The 24,685-nt window shown below is 42.4% G+C and overlaps 1 protein-coding gene across 1 annotated transcript in view; it reads left to right on the top strand.

The window, feature by feature from the left end:
- The first annotated feature begins 208 nt into the window (after positions 1–208).
- LOC105922560 (protein mono-ADP-ribosyltransferase PARP14-like) overlaps positions 209–24,685 on the top strand; it is a 30,352-nt gene continuing 5,875 nt past the window's right edge. The window contains 18 exon segments of the mRNA XM_036144734.1: positions 209–562; positions 5,146–5,246; positions 7,312–7,342; positions 9,045–9,113; positions 9,424–9,600; positions 10,257–10,306; positions 10,308–10,383; positions 10,947–11,048; positions 12,829–13,034; positions 13,036–15,020; positions 18,922–19,107; positions 19,247–19,322; positions 20,668–20,904; positions 21,087–21,308; positions 21,390–21,510; positions 21,771–21,920; positions 23,696–23,758; positions 24,464–24,649. Coding sequence (XP_036000627.1) covers positions 379–562; positions 5,146–5,246; positions 7,312–7,342; positions 9,045–9,113; positions 9,424–9,600; positions 10,257–10,306; positions 10,308–10,383; positions 10,947–11,048; positions 12,829–13,034; positions 13,036–15,020; positions 18,922–19,107; positions 19,247–19,322; positions 20,668–20,904; positions 21,087–21,308; positions 21,390–21,510; positions 21,771–21,920; positions 23,696–23,758; positions 24,464–24,649 — 4,222 coding nt within the window. The 5' untranslated portion in view covers positions 209–378.

Raw genomic sequence — 24,685 nt, 5'->3', positions numbered from 1 at the left:
ATGACATAAAAATAAAAGAGATGCTGTAGTCAAAGCTAAAGTTGGTAAACTTTAAGTGTTGGTGTGGAATAATAATCTAGAGAAAAGTTTCTACTTAGTTTTTTTCTAACGTAACTTGATCTGCTGATTCCTGTTTTTTCTGATGATTTTTAGGTTTAGCGCCATTAAAATGATGTTTCTAATATTTGACTGATTTAAAGATGAAACTCTGCAGTGGAAGTTTCATCTCAAAGTCTAAGTCAGGTTCGGTTTCCAGTCCGTTTATGAAGAAACGAAAGTGAAAGAAAACTGAGGCTGCAGTCTCCTCCTCCTCCTCCTCCTCTTCCTCCTCCTGCTGTTGTTGGTCCGTCACTTTGAGTCTGGATCCGGACCAGAACCATGGAGGACTCGGAGTGTCCGCCCGTGACCGTGGAGGGCGACTGGAGTCCGGAGCAGAATAAAACCGTGAAGAACAAACTGCAGCTTTACTTCCAGAGCAAGAAGAAGTCCAGCGGAGGAGACTGCCGGGTGGAGGTGGAGGAGGAGGCCCCCACAGCCTCCGTCTTCTTCCGATCACAGGAGGGTGAGTCCAGAAGTTTCTGTTTCTGTGCCGAACCGGGACCCACAGGTCCAACTGGGCCAGGTGGGCCTGTTTTTACTGAGGAAGCAGTGGGAGGCAGAGATCTGGTGAAATCAGGAGTTGTTTATCTTTCTAGAAGTCTGAAACTTCCCTACAAAAATCACTTCTCCCGGCTTAAACTAATTAATTATGATAATAAACATCCTGCTGGTTGATAAACAGTCTAAATGTAGCCGGAGTCCCAGCATGCACTTCTGCTGAAACCAGCACGAGTCACGTGGGTCCACAGATCAGATGATCTACAGATCTGATCCACAGCTTCTTCATCCCCCAACCTGAGCACATGTCTCACACCTGGCTGGGGTCAAAGGTCAGCGCTGCAGGTAGGATGCAGGTGACTGAATAAACCAGGTTAGTCATAACAGAGCAGCTGGTTCAATATTAGCCTAGGTGTGCTCAGGTGAGTCAGCACAGGTGAGTCAGCGCAGGTGAACCTGGGAACGCCTCTCCTTTAGAAACAACAACCTGCAGGAGGAAAGACATCTGCTGCTGATCTGCTCCGGCAGGAAACGACTTCCTGACTTCCTGAAACCTTAGCCAGACACGACCAGGCCGTCAGTCTGAGTTCTGCTGGCGTTCCCTCACAGGTTCATGTTCAGGTTCGGTTCAGATGCTCGCTGCTCCACATTCGGACCGGTGATGGAGAGAGAAGTTTTCTGATTTACAAGGAGCAGGAATGTCTCCAGACCGCTGGACATTGGACCTTAAAGTCTGAGTTTCTGTTTCCTGCTGCTCCCAGCTCCACTCTGAGGTCCAGAAGGACTGAGGTCCGGATCTGTTAATCTACAGCCAAGACAGGCAGTGTGCTGGGATGTGGGGGGTTCACTGTCAGCTTGGAGGGTTGGAACAACAGAGCAGCTGTTAGAACCAGAATAAGTCTGTTAGATGCTTCAGTAACGGCCTGAAGGCATCTCCTCTCTGCTGCTGATGTCCTGAAAGCTGCTGCTGCTGCTGCTGGAGACATGCAGGTTCCTTAGCAGGAAGGCTGCTGTCATGTTTTACTGTAGTAGGAATTTAATCCTGACGTCTATATTTTCTACAGTTGGTTTAATGAGAGCTTCAATAAATACCAATATTCATCTCCTCCACCACTGCAACTTCAGTCCTGCTCGTTAATTATCAGGATTTTTTTTTTGTCTGTTTTTTAAAGAGCAGCAGATTTGTTGGTGACTTTGACTAGCCTCGTGAGACCATCCTGATCTCGCGAGCTTTCAAGGTTTCACTCGCAGATCAGTCTGGCTACTCTCCGTTAAAGAAAATTTGGAGCCGTTCACCAAACGAACGTCCAATCAGCGTTGGCTTTGAGGCGGGTTGAGGTGTGACGCAACGAGGAGCGACAGTTCACTCTAAAGAACATGGCGGCTTCAGCCGATGAAACTAGTGTTAGCGTGGCTATCGAGCAAGTTTTATCAGAATTACAGAGTATTTCTTTGCTGAGCTAACGAGCCTTTACCTGCAGCAGCAAGAGTAGCTTGGCATGTGGTTGTGTTTTCGTCGTCGCTCGTAACAGAGCGACGACGAATCTGATTGGTTTATTTGGCCCGTCTATCACCAACACAGGCCAATCAGCTAACCAGTATTTTCGCCCCTTCCCAAAATTACTTCAACGGAAGGTTTCCAGATGGATATGCGAAGCAAATCTATCTGGCAGAGTCAGGTAAGACTTTGACTGCAGTGAGATGAATTAGAGAGAAAATCTTGCAGAAGACCAAAGTAAAGAAGCTTCAATAATAATATAAAAACTTTACAGACGATCTGGGATTAGGAGAACGGGACATGGAGCTCCGGCAGAGAAACAGGAAATCCAACTGAAGGATCCAGCAAAGAGGAACAACAAGCAGAGAGCATAAAATACTGAAGGAATCAGGGGTCATTAACCTTTTGAAACTGAGCTACTTCATCTGTACAGAGTCATACGAAGGGCTGCCTGTACTGACCTTTGAACTAGAAGAGTCAGAGTTCACCTTAACTTTATGTAAAATAAATAATTTTTTCATGCTTTGTTATAGATATTGTCACTTTTAAATCTATATAAATGAAAGTGTGAATAAACAGGAAGAGTAGCAGAGAATAAACTAAAGTTTTAGATGCAGCTCACTGGTGGATTTTTTTTTTTTTTTTGGAACAGGCTTCTGGGTTTAAATAATAAATAAACAAGGATAAAAACACGAAGGAAAACCAAACCCAACCATGTGGAGTTCTGACTTTATTCACCGTCACTACGGAGGTTCTGGTGTAGCTCAGCAGCTGCAGATAAAACCCAGACACCTCCACCAGGTCCAGTTTAACTCAGGATAAAATAACCTCAGCGGTGTTGGGTCAGCCATCCCTGAGCTTCAGGTTCCGTATTCACAAAGAATCCTAAGACTACAAGCATCTCTTAGTGACGTCATTTTAGGAAAAATCTTAGGATTTACAGAGTTCTATGATTTGTTACCTCAGTGAGATAAAAGTTATTCACAAAGTGTCCTCGGCCTTCAGCGAGCTCCTAATGTGACGAAAGGAAGATTTTTAGCCTCAGAGAGTCTGACGCAGGAAGATGGTGAAACAGAGAGAGCTGATTTGCTGGAAATGTGCGCATAAACTTCTTTAACAATCATACATTTATTAATATGTGGTTAATATAAACTTTATCATTCCCACAGGGGGAAGAAATTAGTTTCAGTGGCCCGGCGCAACTCTAGTAATGTCATTTTATTGAGGACAAATAAAATGTAGTAAAAATGTTAAATAATCATGAATAAAAACCAGAAGATTTTACAAAGAATGTATAAAATACGTGAGAAAGTATTTTCTGTATTGTAATATAATGTCAGTGGCCTAAATGGTCATTTAGAAGGTTGCTGGTGCGACGCCATCTCCTCGCTCTGATTGTTCCACAGAGCGCTTCTCACCAGGCTGGAGCGTAAAAACATCAGAGAAAAAGACGCTTTGATCTGCAGCAAAATGCTTTAAAGTCCGTGTTTGTGCCGTGATGCAGGAGTAAAATGACTGGCGAGTAAAAAAATTACTAAATCTAAATGATGATGAGGATGATGATGATGATGCCGTAAATAAGGTGCCTTCAAACATCTTGATTGCGTTTGACAATAATCTAATTTTGTTAAATTTCATCATTATGATACTTTTCTTAATCCAGTCTAAACGGTTAATTTCTCTCCTTTAATCACCATTTCATTTTTTTTTTTTTTACTATCAACCAATCACAGCTCTTAAAAGACAGCAGGTCTATTAACGAGGTCCACCGCGCCTCGTCACTAGCATAAACATTCATTTGCATAAATATTTGTTTCCTTCCTCAGCTGAGACTTCTAGGCAGGACTTTCTAGACAGGAGCTCTCTGAGAGACTCTCAGGATCTTTGTGAATACAGGGTCTGATCTGCTCCATCAGGAGAAACATTCAACTCAAACACACAGAAACTCTCTCTGGACGCTGCGTCAGATACACCTGCTGGTTAACGAGAGGAACCTCTCAGCCAATCAGATGTAGCGATTCTAAACAGTCATGGTTACAACCGAGGAGCACAGAAAGCATCTGTGACCCGGGGAAGCTGGAGGCTGACGGGCCGCAGCAGCAGGAGACCGGACCAGCTGAGAACAGAGAACCGCAGCTACAAGGAACCCAGAACCAGAACTGTTGGACAAACGTCGCCTGATCCGATGAGACCCGACGTCAGCTGCAGCGATCAGAATATGATGGAAACGTGATGAACGCATGAATCCATCCTGACCTGCATTAGGCAAGGCAAGGTAGATTTATTAGTAGAGCACATTTCAATACAGAGACAATGCAAAGTGCATTACATGATTAAAATATAGGAAAATAAAACAGAATAAAAGCAAGTTGGAATAAAATGTAAAAATGAAATAAAACATGGGAAAACAGAAACTAAAAGCAAATATTAAAAACAGTTGGACTACAAAGTTGAACTAATGATGTTTCAGTAAAACAGTTTAACTAGAACAGTCGAAGGCAACCCTAAACAAATGTGTTTTAATCTTGATTTAAAGGAACTTTCAGCACTTTTACAGTTTTCTGGAAGTTTGTTCCAGATCAGTGGAGCATAGGAACTAAATGCTGCTTCTGCAGGTCTTAAGGGGTGGAGGATGTTTAACTTTTGTACCAAGAATGTTGTTAGACACCACAGCCTACCTGAGGTCCTGCTGTCCATCTCCGTCCCTTTATGTGGACCCATCTTGTGAGGATTTCCTCCAGCAGGACGATGCTCCATGAAGCTCAGATAATAAGGAGCTCACTGACCTCCAAAGGCCTCCAGAGTCAGCAGATCTCCAGCAGGAAGTTCCCATCATGGATGATCGGGTCAACAAATCAGCAGCAACTTCATGCTGCTGTCATGTCCACCTGAAGCAGAACCTCTGAGGAACCTTCCAAAAATCTTGTTGAGTCTGTGACATGAGGAATAAAGTTCTGAAGGGAATAACCCAGACCCGGTAGGATCAAGGTGTCCCTAATAAAGTGGCAGATGAGTGTTTGAATTGACCAGATGCTGTTCTGTGTTTCCAGTCAGAGAGCGCGTCCTCGCTAAGAAACATCATGAGATCTCCGTGGGGAACAAAGCTCTGACGCTACGGCTGAGTTCGGCACCAGGAGGCGGAGCTTCTCAGGTAAAACATAAGGTGTTCACAGGTGGAGTGGCAACAGCAGATCTCCATCAAGACCTCCAGCAACTTCACCTCCCAGATGTTCCCTCAGGACCGTTTAAATGTCTGGTTCTGTCAGATAATCTGTTCAGATCAGGAAACAACATTTTACCAATAAAAGAAACAAGTTTCCTTCCAGGTTTAGTGGCTTTTAGAACAAGCAGCTTTATGATTTTCCTCATGTTGAACATTTAGCTCCATGAGAAGGAATCAGGACTTTCTCTCCTGCAGACTGACAGGAATCTGTTTTCTGAGGTGTTTTTGGAGCTTAGTTGGTTCAGTTCAGCGGCAGTAACGGGTTTAGTGTCTGTGTTGCAGGCCGGTGAATCATTACCTGCTCCTCGTTAGCTACGTCTCGTTAAAGGCTGGTAAACACGTCCCAACAGAGCTGGAGCTGATCACACTCCTGCAGCTCCAAACTCCTTCAGTCTGGGTGGATTTGTTAGTTCTGAGTTTGTTTTATCCTAAAACCCAGCTCATTGGTCAGCCTTGGCTCAAGTTTTAATGTGTCTAATAGATAAAATTTTATTTTTATTGAAAATCCAAAGCAGCTCCTTGTCCTATCCAGATATTATATGACTAGATTTTATTATCTGCTGATCTAAATGGAAACCAGGACCAGGGTCATTCATGGATCCGGTCCAAACAGATTTAAACTCCAGGTTTCCTTTTCCTTTAGGATCAAAGCTAAATAATTACAGCCTGTTTGGACTGAAGGAAAAGTTAGAAATGTTTATCAGAAACGATCTAATCTGAAGGATCTCCAGCCTGTCATGTTGGAAAGAAACTTTTTCTCTGTTCTTTAAGCTTTAAAGGTTTTATTTTTTTATAATAAACTCAAAAATCATCTTTATATAATCTTTACTAAGATAAATAAAATATTGTTAGTATGTGATGTCATTAACATTTTAATATCAGCTAAAGGTGTTGCCATAACAAAGCCATAAAGATTTATCTGTTTACAGCTTCCTGCTCACATGTTTGTCTCTGACAGAAACTTAAAGGCAGTTTAAACTAAAAGTGCTCAGTGTCGCCGACCTGCTGGCTGTCTGAGGAACTTCCTCAGCTTAAAATAGTCTGCAGGACGTTTTTAATCTCTTACATAAAGATCATTAACAGAAACCCATTAAGGTGTCGGCTGCTGGACCGACCTGTCGGGTCGGTGCCGCTCCCAATCGTAGCGCAGCGTTCCACGCAGCGATCAAAGTCCGACCTGTTCCTGCCGCCGTCAGACGTTCAGCAGCGTCTTCACAGCCTGATAAACCAGTCAGAAACTGTGGGGCTGAAACATAAAACACAGAGACCAGGACCAGACTGAAACTGTGTTTTCAAAAAGAAAATTAAAGCTTTTAAAATTATCTCCTAGGTTTGAACATTTATTAAAATATTTTAGGCCTTTAAATAGCGCTGGAAGATATAAAAAAAAACAAGCATATCGATAAAATAGAAATCATATTGATCGATATTTGTCAACAAATTCAAAACATGCAATTTAAGTGCAGTCCTGGCCATTTCATGCTGTTGCTTAGTAACCTATTTATAGATAAAGACACAAACACTGATTTCAAACTCAACCCTTTATTCAAACACCTTTATACCAAAACTGTAAGTTTTTAACAAAGAAAAAAGAACATGTGGTCTTCTGAGCTCTTTGAAGGGGGCGGAGCTTGGTTCCTGGGTCTGCTTTGTGATTGGTTGGGAGGATGTAATGATGTAATATTAATCTACATGGCTGAAATGCAAAAAGAAGGAAAACTGTTATTCTATTGAACTATTTACTGACACTTTTTATCAATAACAATATAGATCATCGATATACAGTATATTGTTATTGAATTATCGTCCAGCCCTAATATAAAATCAAACTCGCTGAAACTCGTCTCTGTAACATCTGCAGCTGGACCTTTAGTAAACTTACTGGACAATGAGGTTTATTCGGTCCGACCCGATGTTGTTAAGAAGAACTCGGCTTTTTCGTTTCAGACGATCTTGTTCTGTGTTAAATCATCTTTTTGTGTTTTTTCCACAGAGCCCGCCCAGCAGCAGAGATGTCGCCTCAGGTAAATCTGCTCTGTTCAGGTTTTATGTCGTCATCAACCCTCGTCCTGCTGCTGGACGCTGGGTTGACCCGGTTCTGTTGATGAAGGAATCCCTTTAGCTCTCATTCTGGGTTCTCTATTATCTAAAGCAGAGAGAACTCCACAGCTGTAGTTTTCAGATTTAAACAGGCAGGAACCAACCCAGAACCAGTCAGATTCATTTAAACCCATCCGGGTCACCAGGCTGTGCTGGAAATCTGCTGGGACTGAAATTTAGAAACTTTTGAGATAAATGTTAGTGTTTTTTTAACAAAATTAAACTTATTGTTTTTCCTTTTTTGGGCTTTTTTAGTCAGAATAATAATAATAATATTTATTATTATTATTATTATTATTATTTGATTTAAAAGCAACTTTCAGGTCTCTGCACAATAACAGACAGAAATAAACTAAACTTTTAAGCTCATGGAGGGATTGTGGTTGAAGAACAAAAAGGAGAGAGTTACCGTAGTCAGTGTGAAAGGTGATGAGGCTGTGAACAAGCACAGAGGTGGTGTGAAGGGTTAGGGAGGGAGGAGATAGTTTATGCTGTGAAAATAATACAAATATGGAGAAGGAGTGATATTCCTGATGTGATGATGTGAGTCTGAAATGATAGTGAGCTGTCAGCGATGACACCCAGACAGGGGAGCCGTTTATAGAAACGAAAAAAACTGCTAACATTTGATCGTGTGGATTTGGTACCGACCAGGAAAATTTCAGTTTTAATTAAAGGAAATTATATGTGAACTAATATTTTATTTCAGATAAGCAGGTTGGGAAAGAGGAAGATGAGCGCAAAATTATGTCAGTGGAAAAGTAGAGCAGGGTGTCGTCTGCATAGTGATGGAAGTGGAGGGTGAATTAGTGAAAACTATTGCCAAGGAAGGAAGGAGATAAATAATGAGGAGAAGAGGCCCCAGAACTGAACCCTGAGGGACACCTGGAGTTACAAACTCTTTAAATGTCACTTAACTGATCTGTTTTAGATCAGGCAACAAGAAACCTCCAAACCTTAATATCCTCCAAGTCTGTGGTTGGTAAATTAAATATCTTAATATTAATTTTTTAAGATGGTAGACATGTGAGAAGGGAGGGAGATCTTGTTTACTGTCTGGTCACAGACAAGAAGTCAGTGAAGACTTTGATTTAAGATGCTGATTCTGTACAGGCAAATTCAGCTGATTTGTAAAATGTTTTCCTACTAAAGAAGCTTCAGTTTCCACCCAGTTAATAAATTTGGAGCAGTCGTTTAACCCGAGCAAGCACTACTGGGACAGTGGAGAGGAACAACTACTTTTTAACAGATAGAAAACACCTGCAGAACCAGAACCAGGCTCAATAAGAGCTCCCATCTGCTGCAGCTGGCTGGTTGAGAAAACATGAAGAAGCAACAGAACCTTATTTCTTCCTTTAATGTGTTTAGAGACATTACTCAAAGAAATATTAACAAACCTTTTTTAACTTAGAAATGCTTTCAGTTTATGCAGCAGACAGTAAATTTAACTCACACACTTCCTGCTGACTCCTGCTGAGGCAACAAGAACTGTGCGGCAGTTCTTAAAAACAACAACTTTTTTTTTAAAATAAAAAAATATATCTTTATAATACTCGCTCTTGAATGCACCAGTCTTCTGTAATTTGTGTTTATTTGACTTTCTAAACTAAAATATGTTTCTATCAGACCCAGCTGCAGATTCCAAGAACCAAAAATCTGAACCTGAGAAAGGAGCTTCTGCAACAAACCAGACAGGTAAAAACCAACTTGTTAAAGAATAATTATATCTCTGTGTCCTCAGATGGGACTTAGATTATGTCAACGTTTACAGAAGTGTTCATTTAAGAGTTAAAAGATTTAACTCCAGATTAGTTACAAAAATAATAATCAGTCCTCTGGACATGGAAAAGGCTACATTTTTTGGTCATGTAAAACATTTAAATATAACAAATTTGACCAGAATCCACGTATTTCTTACATTTTATTGCTAACTTATAGAAAGGAAGGTTATCTAAACTAATGTAAACAGTAATACTGAAACACATATATCGTATTTTCCTTTCAGGTTTAGAGTCAGGTCCGAGGTCCACTGCTGTGGTCCTGGAGAACGTCCAAGAGAACCTGTCTCAGGATCTTCTGCAGATGATGGTGGAGACCATCTCTGGACTGGATGAGAACGACTTCAGTCTGGAGATCATCTGGGAAACCAACATGGCCGTACTGATCTTCAACAGCCCTGCAGGTAGAAAATCAACCAGAGAACAAAACCCGGTTCCACCTGAAGAACATTCCCTCCACTTTGGGTCATTTCTAGAAGTGAATTGTTTTAAACCTTTGTTCCACCTTAGCAAAAGACTGTATCACTTTTCTTCCTTCCAAAAGGAAGAAAAGTGATACAGAACTGAGCTTGTTGGCATCAACTGTTGACTGCAGCCCGGTTCTGTAGCGCTGTGGTTCGGTGTTGCATGGTGGGGTTGGATCATAGTCTGGGTTAGGGATGTGGTAGACCAAAGATAATTTCACTTCTGTGAAGGAAGGATCAATGCAGAAAAAGGCCAGATGTGGTTTATGTACATTGCCTCCAGGACTTGATTTTTCTCCAGAGACAGACTGGCATTTATCACCAGAACGGTGTGTTAATGTAAAGCGCCCTCTGTCTGCAGTCCTTCTTGATCCTTTTACCCTGGAGGACCGGTCTTCTTTTATTAAATAATAGAAGAGCGCTGAACTTGTTGAGGTCACCCCAGAATAAGAGAGCTACCAAAGGAGGACACTCTGAGTCCTACATGGTTCTGGTCCGGATCCAGACTCATATTGTTGCATCTTTTTCTTTTCCATACTGCCACAGTCCTTAATATAGTGAACCGGTGTGTTATTTTATTCTATTTTATTTTGCAGATGCGGAAAAGTTTGTCTCTGTGAGTCAGACCAACTCAAAGATGAAGAGAACATAGACTGACGGCTCGGCCACTAGAGGCAGCAAAGAGCATCCGAATGGAGAGTCTTCCTCCGAGTGTGGTTAAAGGTACGCTTTGGATGGTTTCTTTATGAAAATTGTGATGTGATTTTAATTTTTAAAAAAGTTATAATTATAATATCTACACAATGTTACAAATCTGACATGTTAGTTTTTAGTTAGTCTTTGAAGTTTCTGTTGAAAGGAAATAATCACATTTTCTGCTAAAGGTCCACATATCTGTGCATCTCTTCAAGGAAATTAATTGAATTTGTATGATTTTTGATTTTAATTTTGACCAAATATGTAAAACTAGATTCAGAGTAAAAACATGGCAACCTTTAAAGTGAGGAACACATTTAATTTTATGTGAGCGAGAGAGACACTGAGCTCTCTTGTCATTACCAGTAAAAATAAGATGGATTATCTAAATGATATAAAAGTAGTTATGCACGAACAGGAATCATTATGAAAAAGATCTAGAATTACATTCTAGATGAAAAGCTAATTTCTAATCGTCTTCAGTCTGGTAGCAGACATCCAGAGGAATCTTGTCAGAGGTTTTACAGAAAGTCATTGTAATGACTTTTTAAAATGTATTTTAGTTTGAATTGTTTCTGATTGGGTTGCAGACATGATTGAGCTGTGGTTTGAGAAGCACTGGGAGCTGCCGGAGGACGTCGTCATGATCCCAGACGACCAGGCGGCCATCGTCACCTTCAGGGACTCTAAAGGTTTTTCTGATTTCCTCTGGTTGTTCATCACCGACCTGTAAATATTAACGCTAAATGTTTCAAATTGCTGAGTCTGGGGATCATCTATACAACAGCATCACCGTCTGCCCAGACCAGCCTGTAGGGCTGTTGTATTACACTAAATAATATAACAGGGTTCTAGTTTTAGTTATATTCTTAACTGCTGTCATTTTCCCTTATTTTTTGCAATCCCATCAAGATTAACCGCCTGCATCTAGAAGATTTAAACCTAAAGCAGCCAATGGGAGGGAACCACAATTAGTGGAAACTAACCTGTTATTTGACCCGACATGGGGAAATGTGGCCCAGGTTCACACATAAGCTTCTTCTCTGTCCTGAATCTTTCTGAAAAATCGAGTCAGCTTTTCTCCCTCTAGTTCTTTGACTTTTGCTCCAAACCAGCTTGTATTCTGAAGGAACTCCCAAATTGACCTCCAACATGATAAGATCAAGGTCACTTTATTAATACTTGTAGGTAGATTTGTTTTGCAGGTTTAAACATTCACACGTTCATACAAACAACCAGAACCGTTCAGTTGGATATAACAAACAGGCTCCTGGCTGCATAAATATAATCAAAGCAGGACACCAAGTAGAGAAAGACTTAAAAATAGGACATGAGGAATAACATTTTAAAAACCAAAGGGTAAAAACATCAAAACAAATAATCTAGGGTTGATAGAAATCTGTTAAAGGTATATAGCCACATGATACACATAAATAAAGACCAAAAATCGTTTGATCATAATAAAATAAGGTTATATACACCAAGCCTCCATCCTGATGTTTTGTTGGTCCTTTTTGTAGATAAAAATAGCCCCAGCACCAGGGGCTGTTTGCAGATATAAACAAAAGTGGCGCCATCTAGTGACAGTATCAGCAGAACTATCATAATGCCGATTTGCTTAATTAATAAATCACTTGTAAATAATGCCGGGGGCGAAAGCCTGACTCTCTGCAACCCCTCGCAGTAAAGCTGCACCTCGGCGTGATGAAGACCAACCGTTATTAATTAAATAAATGATCTACAGCAACTTTAAGAGCCTCATATCAGAACATTTACTCACGTCAGTCAACTCTGCGTCACATCTGAGCATCGGCATGTTTAGCGTCCGCTTCAGTGAACAACGTTTAGACTGTATTCCCAGAGACATTCCAGGATTTTCCCTCTTAGAATCATATTTTCATGCATTTTTGTTACTGGATCTTGGACCTTTCTTCATTGTTTCGCTGCAAGATGCTAATAGCCATTAGCTGCTTACTTGCGCAGTATGTACTTCCTTTAAAATCGTAAATAAACACGAATGGCTTTATTCACTAACATACTGAGTAAAAACAAAGCATAAAACAACAAAATAACAATTAACACGTCATCCGGATGTGATAATCTTTCATAAAACCTTATATGTAACCAGAAAGAGCTACTTACATATACATTTAAAAAGAAACGGTCAAATAACGTGGCTGTGCACGTTTAAATCCTCTGAAAGCGGACGAATTCTTCCAGCTTATCCAATTCAGTAATGGCAGTCAGAGCAAAACTGGTTTTAAAACATCTGGTCCAGCATCTACAGCATTTAGGGAATTAAGAAGCTGAAACTCTCTGTGAAGAGATGAAAGTCATCGTTTAAAGCAGCAGAGGATCTCTTCAAACAGTGCAGCATCTTAGAGTTTAACACGCTGTGATCATATCCCTTAAACCTGTCACTAAGAGCAGCCTTTCACCTTTCTCTCCATGTTCTCTGTGTTCTCCCTGCAGTTGTGACAAGCGTCTGCGTTAAAGAAGACCACGTGATGCGGTCCATCGCTGTCAAGCTGTATCCGTACTACGAGTCGCTGGGAACCGCTCTGTACGGCAAAGAGCGGCCTGCCTGGAAGATGCCCGAGCCGGTCACTGAGAAGGTTCAGCGCGTGATCTGGAAATTCCTCCTGCAGAAGAAAATGCTGAAAAGCATCAACAATCAAGATGCATCCACATTTCTGCAGCGTGGATTTGGACCACCCCGAGGTGAAGCTCAGCCCGCTGCCCAGTTTCCTGAAGCAGAAAGGTCTGACTGCTAAGGACGTAGACAACTGGGCGGGGATGGCTCGGGCCGCCTTCTGCAGACTCATGTCCGAGTACACCGCCTTTGAAAGCGACGTGAACACAGAAGCATGGAAAGCTGCTGAGAAGGAGGTGCGGTCGGTTGTGAGGGAAGACGCCTTAGTAGACTTTGATCCATCCAGAGATGTTGTGACCATCGCCGGTAGAACCGATGATATCAAGAAGATCCGAGCTCCTGTAGAAAACATCATCCGGAAATTGATTAGTCATGTTCAACGACAGACCAAAAGCATAACTGAGCTACTTGAATTTTCCCTGGCTTATTTCGCCATCCTGAAGGAAGAAGGGCTGCAGAAAGCTGCCTCTGACATCTCCCCTGAGTTGAAGGTCTCGTTCAATGAAGGCACCGGGAAGCTGAGCCTTACAGGACTTCCTGAAGAAGTCTACAAAACCAAGTCCTGGATCTTGGAGAGAAATATGAGCATGAGAAGAAAACAGCTAAATCTCCCTCCGAGTCTTCTGGATTACCTCCGGAGTGTGGACTCAACGGACATGTCGATGAACCTGTTCACTTCACAAGGCATCAGTGCCGTCTACTGCATCGACTCCAAAGGCGTTTCTTTAGTGGGAAGCTCTGACAGAGCCCTGGCCGATGCTGAGAGTAAGATGAAGAAAGATCTGTTAGTGCAGACTTTGGATGTGCCGGATCAGGGAGTTCTGAGCCAGCAGAAATGGATGGACCTGAACAGAGACCTCCTAGACACCTACAACTTCTCCAACAAGAAGACTGTGATTATATGGATCCACCCGGAGAGAAGGGACAAAGTAACGGTGGTTGGCTTCAGCAATCCTGTCAAAGAGGTCAGCGTCAGTCTCAGGCAGTTCATTGAAGACTACTCACAGGTTCGCGAGACAGTCCGCGTCGAGTCTTGCGCTGTTGCTCAGTTCATACAGAAGAATAAACAGGACGTTTGGTCAAGAATCGCCAGCGACAACAAGGTGTTAGTGATATTTGATCCAGTAAGACCAAAGATCACCATCAGTGGAGCTCGCATATATGCCCAAAAGGCTAAATCTCATTTTCAGGAACTGGCAACTACTCTCTTTGCTGACACCTTAACCGTGGACAAACCTGGAGCCAAGAAGTATTTCCAGTCCCAAGGAAGCATGTTCCTCGTTCCGTTAATGGCAGACTTCAGCTGTGTGGTGATGCTTCAGTCTGATGTTCAGGATGATGAAGAGGAGGAGGAGGAAGGGAGCCTTGAAGGAGAGACTGGCTGTTGTTACTGCAAGGTGCAAACAGCCGGTGGAGTTCTTACTTCTGTCAGCAGGGCGGATATCTGCGGCCTTAATGTGGACGCGGTGGTCAACGCAGCTAACGAGGACCTGCAGCACATCGGCGGTTTGGCTTTGGCGCTGCTGAAAGCTGCTGGGCCAAAGCTGCAGATGATCAGCGATGACTATGTGTCTAAAAACGGGAAGCTACGCCCAGGAGATGCTATTGTAACAGAGGCATGCAGTCTGCCCTGCAAGTTCGTCGTTCATGCGGTTGGTCCGCGGTACTCTGAATTTGACAAGAAGACAGCAATATTTCGTCTCAAAGGTGCAGTTAAAGAGAGCCTGAAACAAGCTGAGATGGTTAAATGCTCCACTGTAGCCATGCCAGCAATCAGCTCTGGTGTCTTTGGTTTTCCTGTGGACCTCTGCACCGAGACCATCGCCAAGGCTGTGCGGGAATACTGTGACAATCCTAACCGTCCAGGGACTTTAACCGAGGTTCAGCTGGTGGACAACAATGATGCCACTGTCAGAGTGATGGCAGCTGCTATAAACAGGGAGTTCTCCGATCTGGGACCCACCATGACAGTTCCACCGCAGACAGGAGGGAAGAACAAGGGAGCTGCAGGGTAAGTTTAAAAATAAGTTATTATTTGCCAGGAAGTCCCGAGGTATGTGTTGGTTTAGGCCCTGTCAGTATTAACAGATATATTTGTAAGATGGAGATTCTTTTTTGTGAGTAAAAATTAGTTAAAAAATTCAATTCAGTTTTATTTATATAGCACCAATTACTGATATATGTCATCTCAAGGCTCTTTCCAAAGTCAGAGTCCATCAGATCCTCCAGGTTGGTCAGAAAGTTTCCTCTCTAAGGAAACCCACCAGGTTGCATCAAGTCTCTCCAAGCAGCATTCACTCCTCCTGAAAGAGCGTAGAGCCACAGTGGACAGTCGTCTGCATTGCTGATGGCTTTGCAGCAATCCCTCATACTGAGCATGCATGAAGCGACAGTGGAGAGGAAAACTCCCCTTTAACAGGGAGGAGAACCTCCAGCAGAACCAGAACCAGGCTCAGTGTGAACGCTCATCTGCCTCCACCCACTGGGGCTTAGAGAAGACAGAGCAGAGACACAGGAAGATTCAAAGATTACAACTTTTGCCTTGTCAGAATTTAAATGTAGGAGATTAAAAGTCATCCAGCTTTTGATTTCATCAAGACATGACTGCAGTGGAAGTAATTGATTGGATTCATCAGGATTTATGGATAAATATAGCTGAGTGTCATCAGCATAACAGTGGAAATTAATCCCATGCTGTCTGATAATTTTGCCGATCAGAAGCATATATATAGTAAAGATAATTGGTCCAAGGACTGAACCCTGTGGTACTCCACAGGTGACCCTAGAGTTTGAAGAAGATTTATTATTAACATGAACAAACTGGAATCTGTCCGACAGATAAGATTTAAACCAGCCTAATGCTTTTCCCTTAATCCCTACAGTATGCTCAAGTCTTTGTAGGAGAATATTGTGATCAACTGTATCAAATGCAGCACTGAGATCTAACAGGACAAGTACAAACACAAGTCCATTATCTGAGGCCATGAGAATGATAAATGAAAGTAGGGCTGGACAATTAATCACATTTGCAATGGACTGAACTTATATAGCGCTTTTCCAGTCATGGTGACCATTCAAAGTGCCGTACACTAGAGCCACATTCACCCAATCTCTCACTAACGTACACACATTCATACACCGATACACAGCTCTGTAGGCAATTTGGGGCTTTGCCCAGGAGCACATTGACATGTGAAAAGGTGAAGCTGGAATTGAACCAAAAACCTTCCAATTGCAGGACAACTACTCAACCTATCAAGCTACAGTCGCCCACAATATAAGTGCACTTTTAAAAAACGCAATTTCCTAATCATAGGTCTGCAATTTTTGGCTACGTTACAATTAATGGATCAGACGTCCTTTAGGTGCCCTGCGATAGACTGGCAGCCTGTCCAGGTGAACCACACCTCTCACCCATTGACAGCTGGAGATAAGCACCAGCACCCCTCACAACCTCATGAGCGAGTCAGAAAATGGAAGGATGGATGGATGGATGGTCATCCTTTAGGTGTCGATAAAATGTTTAAAGTGGGTTTGCTCCACATGGAAGGCAAGAGAGTTGCAGCAGTGAGATAATCTAATTTTATTATTTGTTTTAGAGTTTATATAATCATACTTTTTACCAGAAACTTTCAGGAATCTCACCATAGCATTCATTACCAGTTAAACTGTTTAATACATACATATTGTCTGTTGGTTGCACTTTATGTTCAACAAGGATTGATTTCCAACGCCATTAAAAGTTATTATATTGAATAAGAATATTCTGATTAATAAAAACAGTTGGATTTCTTGTTTTTAATAGTACTTGTTTATCTTTATCTATAGGCAATTTTTGTTGATTGTGGTTAATGCAGAAAAAACTAAAAATTAAATCACAGTTATTGTTGAAATTTAGTGCAATTTAGATTTTTGGCAAAATCTTACTGCCCTAAATGAAATACAGCATTTCATTAATTATCGCAAGGATTATTTATATACACAGGATAAAATAATGAGTGAAGAGCAGGGTCCTAATATGGAGCCCTGAGGACCTCCTTCTAACTCTGAAAGAATGGAGAAAATGGCCAAGCATGGTGGGCACGGTACCTTTGAGCTGACTAGTAATGTTGTCTTCTGTTAAACTTCAAAACTGAGCAGAAAAAGTTAAAAACGGAGGAAAAACTAAGTAGTTCTGGGCCAATCTTTAGTCCAGCGCTGCTTCCGCCATGCTCAGGAGATTCTTGTAGGGTCGTTGTGTCTTAGTGGGCAGAGTAGTTGTTTTGGTGCCGTACCCATGGGCACGGCACTCAGGCTCAACCTGGCCCCCCCACTCACCTCTCTCTCTCCACTCCACTCCACACAAACATTCATGCTGCTTAGACTCGGAGAGAGAGAGAGAGACCGCTGGAGCGGAAAAACATGAAGAGGGAAAGAAGCGCTGTTTGGCTATATTTTAATAGCGCAAGTGAAAGCAAGCTGTATGGTTTGTAAAAAGCCGGTTAAATGCAGCGGAAACACAACAAATTTATATAAGCACATGTTGAAATTAATATGGCCCTACATTAATTAATATGGCCCTACTCCTGCTTGTTTCTGATGGCCTGTCTTACACTGGTTTAAGATATGGTAGTAAAGGAGAAACAATTTATCAGAGGCAAACATTTAAAATATGCATATTTATTTCATTTGGAATTCCAAAGAGACAAAGACAAACTTACAAGCTCAATTTCAGTATGTTACCCATGTGCTATCCAGGCAGGTAAGCTTCTTTGTCTACTGTCCTTTTCGCAAACCCATCTTTTTATCAGAGCGACTAGCCTCTCCCGATTAGTTTTGGGGTTTTGGGCCCAGACACCATGGCTCCAGGTCCTATCTGCTTCCAAAACAAGGAGACTATTCTCTCGAGGGTTTTCATGCAGTACGGCTGATTTAGTACCTAAATGTCCTATCAGAGGCCAACCCAGATGACCTCAAGAACCATAAAATAGCTTTCAGACCTTAAAGCAAACACCCTGTGAAGCTGTGTATGTTCCTTTCCCTCAGAGGGAAAACACTGTTTAGAGACCAGAACTACCTCATATTATTTTCCATAAAAATGCCTGATTAATAGAACAACTAATAATATTTTCCACAACACACATGAAAAATCATGAGCAAGAAAACGTTGAGCGACAGAAACGGAGAGAGAAGACAAAACTTCTCTAATTGCCCCGACAGAAAGTGTAATTAAGACCTTGAAAGAACCCAGTACATTTATTCCATTGAAAAGTGTTATTTAAGATAAGAACACATTAGCTAATCCTTCATTTATCCCACGACGGGGACATTTATAGAATTAATGCAACAGACAAGTGCACACAACACAGACTCCGTCCCACGGTAACTGCTGCTAATCAGCTATTCAGCTTACAAAAGAGTCCATCCATGGACTCAGGAATAAGGAATAGTTCACTCAAATGTACAGCTGTCTCTTAAGTAGTTTGTGGGCCAGTATTGGTTTAGTAATTTCATAATACTTACAGACATTATGTGACAATAAGCAAACACTACTGACATATTTTTGGGTACACTAAATAAAACAGTCTTTCGTGTGATTGTTTCTAAAACAGGGCATTTTTCTGGGCTGCGTTAAAAAAGGGCAAAAACTGTGAGTATACCCATTTCCCCATGGACCACTACACCACTGTCCGTATCAGATCATAGGCGTGTAACTATTGGGACTGTTTGGATATTCATGGGTTTGACTGTCTTCAGGTAAATCAAACAGGGTTTTGTTGAACAAAAACATCAACTATAATGTCGCCTCCTTGGATATACGAGTACCCAGATTAAAATAAAAGCAGCTTCTACTTCTACCAGCTGTAGAAACGCCACACATCTGTGAGTGAAGAAGTTTTCAGATGGAATGACCTCTGTTGTTTACCACCCAGCAGATATCACAGGGGACGAGGGAAAGGTGCGCAGTCTCGTGGAGGAAGAGGAGGTGGAGGAAGAGGAGGTGGAGGAAAAGGAGGCGGAGGAGATGGAGGAAGAGGAAGAGGTTATCAGGAAAATTATCAGGCTGACTGGGGAGGTCAGAACTCCAGGTCACAGAACAGAAATGGAGACCATGGAGGGTAAGGCTTTACGTCTCTTTATGCGTCTTCTATATTTTCCTGTCTGCTAAAAACTTGAGACCCGGTTTCGCCTCATATGTTATGAAAGGGAGACGTGTGGAAGATATTAAAGCTGTGATGCTTTCTGTGCTGACTCCAGGTCAAAACGGCTGGAGCAGATCACACCCGGTGGTCTGAAGATGGTTCTCTGCATAGGAAACATCCAGGACCAGACTGTGAGTAGATCTAGGAACATCTCGGCTGGTTGGGATGAAAGAACATGCTGCCCCATCAGCTAGCCAGAGTCCAGAAACCATGACCTCTGCAGAGCATATTTACGTTTAGACTGATTAGATGAATGTGTTAACTGTTTAAACTCCGTGTTGAAACGTCAGGTTCCAACAGAACCAACAGAATCAACGCTGCAGTCGTGGACAGATGCTCCACCAGTTAATGAGCAGCAGGATCCAACGACTTAAACATGACCCCATAGACCATCAATCTTCAGAGTATTTGCTGTAGAGCTGCGTCCATCATTTCTTTGTTGTAACGTGCAGGAAAGTCAGACTTGGTGTTCAGATCTTCAGAGGGTCTGTGGAGACCTCGTCTTCCAGGAGGACCAAAGCAAAGGATCAGCTGAAGCTGATCGCTGTGGCTCGTACAAGCAAAACCTGATATTTAGCAAATATGAAGACTTCATTTAAACTTGTTGGTTTACTAATAAATGCTTCACTGGTTCACCTTATCGATGCTGTGCAGCGTGAGAGACATCCAGGAGGAGATGCTAATTTTGCTGCTTCACTTTAAGGAAAAAAAGGTTCTTTATGTTTCAGGTCCAACGTGATAGGATGAAGATTCTCCATCGCCCAGTCTTCTCCTTGACAAAATTTGATCAATTGCATTGAGAGACCAGCTGAGCTGGTCCATAATTTATAATTCAGAAGATATGCAAAGAGAGGCTCCAAAAGTATTGATAGAAGCAGAAGAAGGGCAGGTTTGGGGAGGTAGAGGAGAAAGAAAAGTGTCTTCGCTGAGAGCAGGAGGAAGAGTAACCTCTCTGCTGATCTATCCTGATGAATCCTTTCAGTGATCAGGTTTTATTTCCCCTCCATCTTCTTTCACTGTGTATCTGTTTCTGAGCAACAGTGACCCCTGCAGCTCCAACATTAACATTTAAAGTCTTTACTGTCCATTACCGTACATTTAAAATCCATTAAAAGCCAAATCTTCTTTTCACTGCTTCACATTTCATCTTAAAAGAAAGGCGGTCTGATTTCATGCCATAATATGCAGAGATCCACCGTGTTAAAAAATGACGACAACAACCGTTCTTTAGTGACTTTTTGTTGATGAATTATTTTGGTTGCTCTTCATTTAATGCAGCGCGATGCTTTGTGGGTCTGAAGCCGTCTGCTGACGTCGGGTAGCAGAGAGAACAGCCTGCTAAACTGTCTGCTATTATTAATGAATAGTTCTGAACATTCAGCTTGTACAGGCAACTGACGTCGTATCATAAGAACAGAACCAGAACAGCGTTGCTGTCAGGAAGGTGACCTGACCTGTCCTGATCTCGGTCCACAGACCGACGTCATCGTGAACACGGTGGCCGAGAACATGAACCTGAACCAGGGCGCCGTCGCCAAAGCCATCTCTGAGGCGGCCGGGGAAAACCTGCAGATGGCCATCCTCACCGAGGCCGGCGTGAACACGCTGCGCTTCGGAGACGTGATCGTCACCGACGGATACAACCTGCAGTGTCAGAAGGTCTTCCATGCCGCCTGCCCCTCCTGGGACAACGGAGGCGGCCGGGCGGAGAAGGTGAGCGGCTGGCAGACCAAGACGCTGCAGGAATGATTTCACAGAAGCACTTCTGACAGAAGCACCAAGAACTTTGATCCATTCAAGAGTTTTCAGTATCTTTGGATCTGGATGGGTTTCACCTGTCCAGCTGCATGTGTCTCGATCTCACCTGCTCTCTGTGTGTCGGCTGCTTCTGTCAGGAGTTAACAGACATCATCACTGACTGTCTGAAGGAGGCTGAGAAGCGTCAGATGACCTCTCTGTCCTTCCCGGCCATCGGAACCGGAAACCTGGGCTTCCCCAGAGATGTGGTGTCCAGAGTCCTGCTGAAGGAGATCCACTTGTTCAGCCGCAGGAGCTCCCCGCGCCATCTGAGGGAGGTTCTGATCGTGGTCCACCCCAGCGACAACAGAACTGTGGATGTGAGAGGAACCTTCTGGAGTCAGAGGATCGTAGCAGCGGCTCAGATCGGTAGGAAGAATCAACCTTTGCTGTTTTTTCAGTGCTTCACCAGAGAGTTCAGCGGTGAAACGGCGCCGAGGGGCATCCAGCATGAAGCAGAGGGTTCTACCAGGAGCGGGTCTGCAGCTCAGCAGCACCTTGGTCGATCACAACAGAGCTCCGGTAAAAAAAGAAAATTCTCCACTGGTTCAGTCTTAAGCAAGCTGAAAACCCAACAGATCTGCTCCTGATCCTTTCAGAAGTAATTCTGGGGTCCTGGTGCCCTGTTACAGTACCGTAGAACAATGATTGCTCAGTTTATAACTTATGCATTTATGTAAGGTCTGCTGTAAAAGTTTTACATTCGGTTTGTGAAATTGCACATTTGTTCAGGAAAATTCCCATTTTCTTGCCAAAACTCTGGTCTCTGTTTGCATCGTCAGCGTCTTTCAGCACGGTCTCCTCTCCGTCGCTCGGCGTCTACCAGATGCAGATGGGTCAGCTCACCCTGGAGGTGTCGTCAGGAGACATCACCAAGGAGGCCTGTGATGTCATCGTCAACTCATCCAATCAGAACTTCAACCTCCAAGCAGGTGATTGGTGGTCGCTGCTGGATGCAAGGATGCTGATTTGTTTGAATCACTGAGAGGATGCATGCAGGCAGATGATCATATTTAAATAACTCGTGTTTCTCCTGCTCAGAGCAGAACTGCTGCTGCTAAAGGAAATCCCTTCAGGACAAACTTCACACACTTCTGCTGGAAACGCTTCCTGCATTGGGTCGGGGTGTCTGGTTGTGATGCAGAAACGCTTCTACATGCCTTCCTCTCTGTATTTCTCTCCTTTAAACTGTAGAAACAGAAGGTCACTGTGGGAACTGAAAGGTTCAGGTGTCTCATTCATAAAACTGAGTAGAATCCGTTCTAAAAGTGGACGTATGGCAAGAAAAAGAAAATACAGTGAGGGAAAAAATATTCAGATTTCTAAAACTATGTGCACACAAACCAGCAAGCAACTTTCCTCTATAGATCCCAGCTGTACCTGAATGCTCAGGTTCTGCCCTCTACTCACCCAGAATCAACCATAAATGGTTGATGCAAAGCACCTCATAAATGTTAATGTGAATTAAAATCAGATTACCATCTTTTTCATCATGGTGACGTGGCGTCCACAGAGAAAAAGCCAAGAAGCTTTACAAGCTACAAGGTCTCCCAACAGCGCCAATGCATCCAACGTGCAGCTTCATGCGCGAGTGTGTTTGACCGTTTACAGCAATTAAAGTAATTATCTCACGCCTGGTCACAATAATCTGTTAATCTGTGGAACACCTGGGGATCATCGGGGAGAGGAATGTGATTGTAGAAAACCCAGATATAATGTGTGGAGTTTTATTTATGATTTAAGACGGCTTATGGGCATTTTTATGTTATTGAAAGGTTATTTTGTGTAGTTATGTGTCAGAGGAATCATCGTGCAGTCTGGCTGCAGTTCACCACTTCACCGTCTGCGTCTCCAGAATTAACGTACGTCTGGGTCAGAGCCACCGTGAGGAACGCACATTTTACAGTCAACTTTTTTTAATAGATCCAAATTTTTGCGTTGAAAGTGACGTACGCCAGCTTTATAAATGAGACTCCAGATCATTCTAAAAAAAGGACCAGAGAACAGCTTTGAGCTGCTCTAAATTAATCTGTGAACCAGGTCTAGTTCATGTTTGGGGGGTTTAGTTCTGAGGTTTTAGGTAGTGAACTGTGGACTGAACCAGTTCTTATGAAGCTTAACGTCTCTGAGCACAGAAGGTGGAGCAGGTTTAGTGGTGCAGAGATTCTGGTTTCTTTTCTGTTTAAATCTCTCTGCTCTTCATGTCAGTTTCCGTTTCCTGGGTCTAATAAACTTTCTGTCTTCATCCTCTTATCTGCTCAGAGTTTAGATTATCTTTATTGTCCTGTCTTAGCCGTTTCCATCCAGTCTGTCAATGATAAACATCGAAGCCGTGCCTTTATTTTATTTTCTGAAGATCTGGAAAGTCTCTGGACTCTGGTTTTAGCTTCTCTGTTAGATCCTCTGAGTCTGTTTCTTTTTCCTCTGAAGTGTTAAAATAACGTGAGCTTAATAATCAGCTTAATATGCCTGGATAGCTCAGATAGTTATGGCCTAGTTAGGTTGAGGTGTGATCAGTCCTAACCAGCAGCGTTTATTAATGTTGCACAGCCTCCACTCATAAAATTATAAAAAAACAGTCAGCTATAATATCAGGCATCAGATGGGGAAAACTGGGAATAAAAGCAGGATTTTACACCTCCATGCTGATGTAGAAACGTTTTCCTGATTCTGTTCAGCTGATCTGTGTTTTTTTCTTATTTCTCAGGAGTTTCCAAGGCGATCTTGGACAGCGCTGGGCCAGCAGTGGTGATGGAGTGTGCACAGATTGGTTTGTTTCTGCACTTAAATCTTTATTTAATGACATGTAGCATTGTTCTAAGTTATTTTAACAACATTTTATTGTTCTGCGCTTTTTAAGTTCAAACCCTGCAACTAAAACTAGGCTTTAAAAAGACAACTTTTAATTTTCATGGTTGTCCACAGGAAAAATCCACATTTTGAGATTTTATTTGCCATTTCAGAGGCTTATTTATTTTTCTTTATTCACTGCATTTAAATGTAACAGACTTGTAGATACTCGAGATAAATTAACAGAATGATTGTTTCTACAACTGAAGGCCAGAACGTTGACATTCAAAATGTAAACTAAGAAAACTTATAAAGATTTTTATAAAACACAAAAAATCTGGCCTTCATTTATTTATTTATATACTTATGTTTTATGTTTACACCCCTCGCGACCCCACAAGGGACAAGCGTGTATAGATAATGGATGGATGGATGTTTCATGTTTGCATAAAATTTGTAGATAAATTATTTTATAAATGCATCTAATTTTGGTTCACCTTGAGGAAAAAGAGACTTTACATCAGTTTTCTGTAAAACTGTCCTTTATGTTTTTGTTAAGTTAATTTAAGAAACGTTGAGTGAAAAAAACTTTGCTGGTGAAACACTTGAGCTTTATTGAAAGTCTTTTAAATGTTGAATATGGTGTTATGCCCACACTGTGAATAAACGTGTTTCCTTTCTGCAGTGAGTTCTCCGGGTTACCAGCCTCGTGCAATGATCCTGACCTCAGGCGGCCGGCTTCCCTCCACAAACATCATCCACGTTGTTGGTCAGAATGATGCTTCAAGGGTTAAGGACCTAGTTCAGGGGGTCCTGAAGGTCTGCGAGGACAACAGGTTCAGCTCAGTCGCCTTCCCAGCTCTGGGAACAGGTCCGTGCAAACAAAGTCCTTTCCTCTACTTCATAC

The sequence above is a fragment of the Fundulus heteroclitus genome, chromosome 12 (genome assembly GCF_011125445.2).
Source record: "Fundulus heteroclitus isolate FHET01 chromosome 12, MU-UCD_Fhet_4.1, whole genome shotgun sequence".
In the NCBI taxonomy this organism is placed as follows: Eukaryota; Metazoa; Chordata; class Actinopteri; order Cyprinodontiformes; family Fundulidae; genus Fundulus; species Fundulus heteroclitus.
The sequence above is the reverse complement of the archived record's forward strand: the minus strand, read 5'-3'. Positions and strand labels throughout refer to the sequence as shown.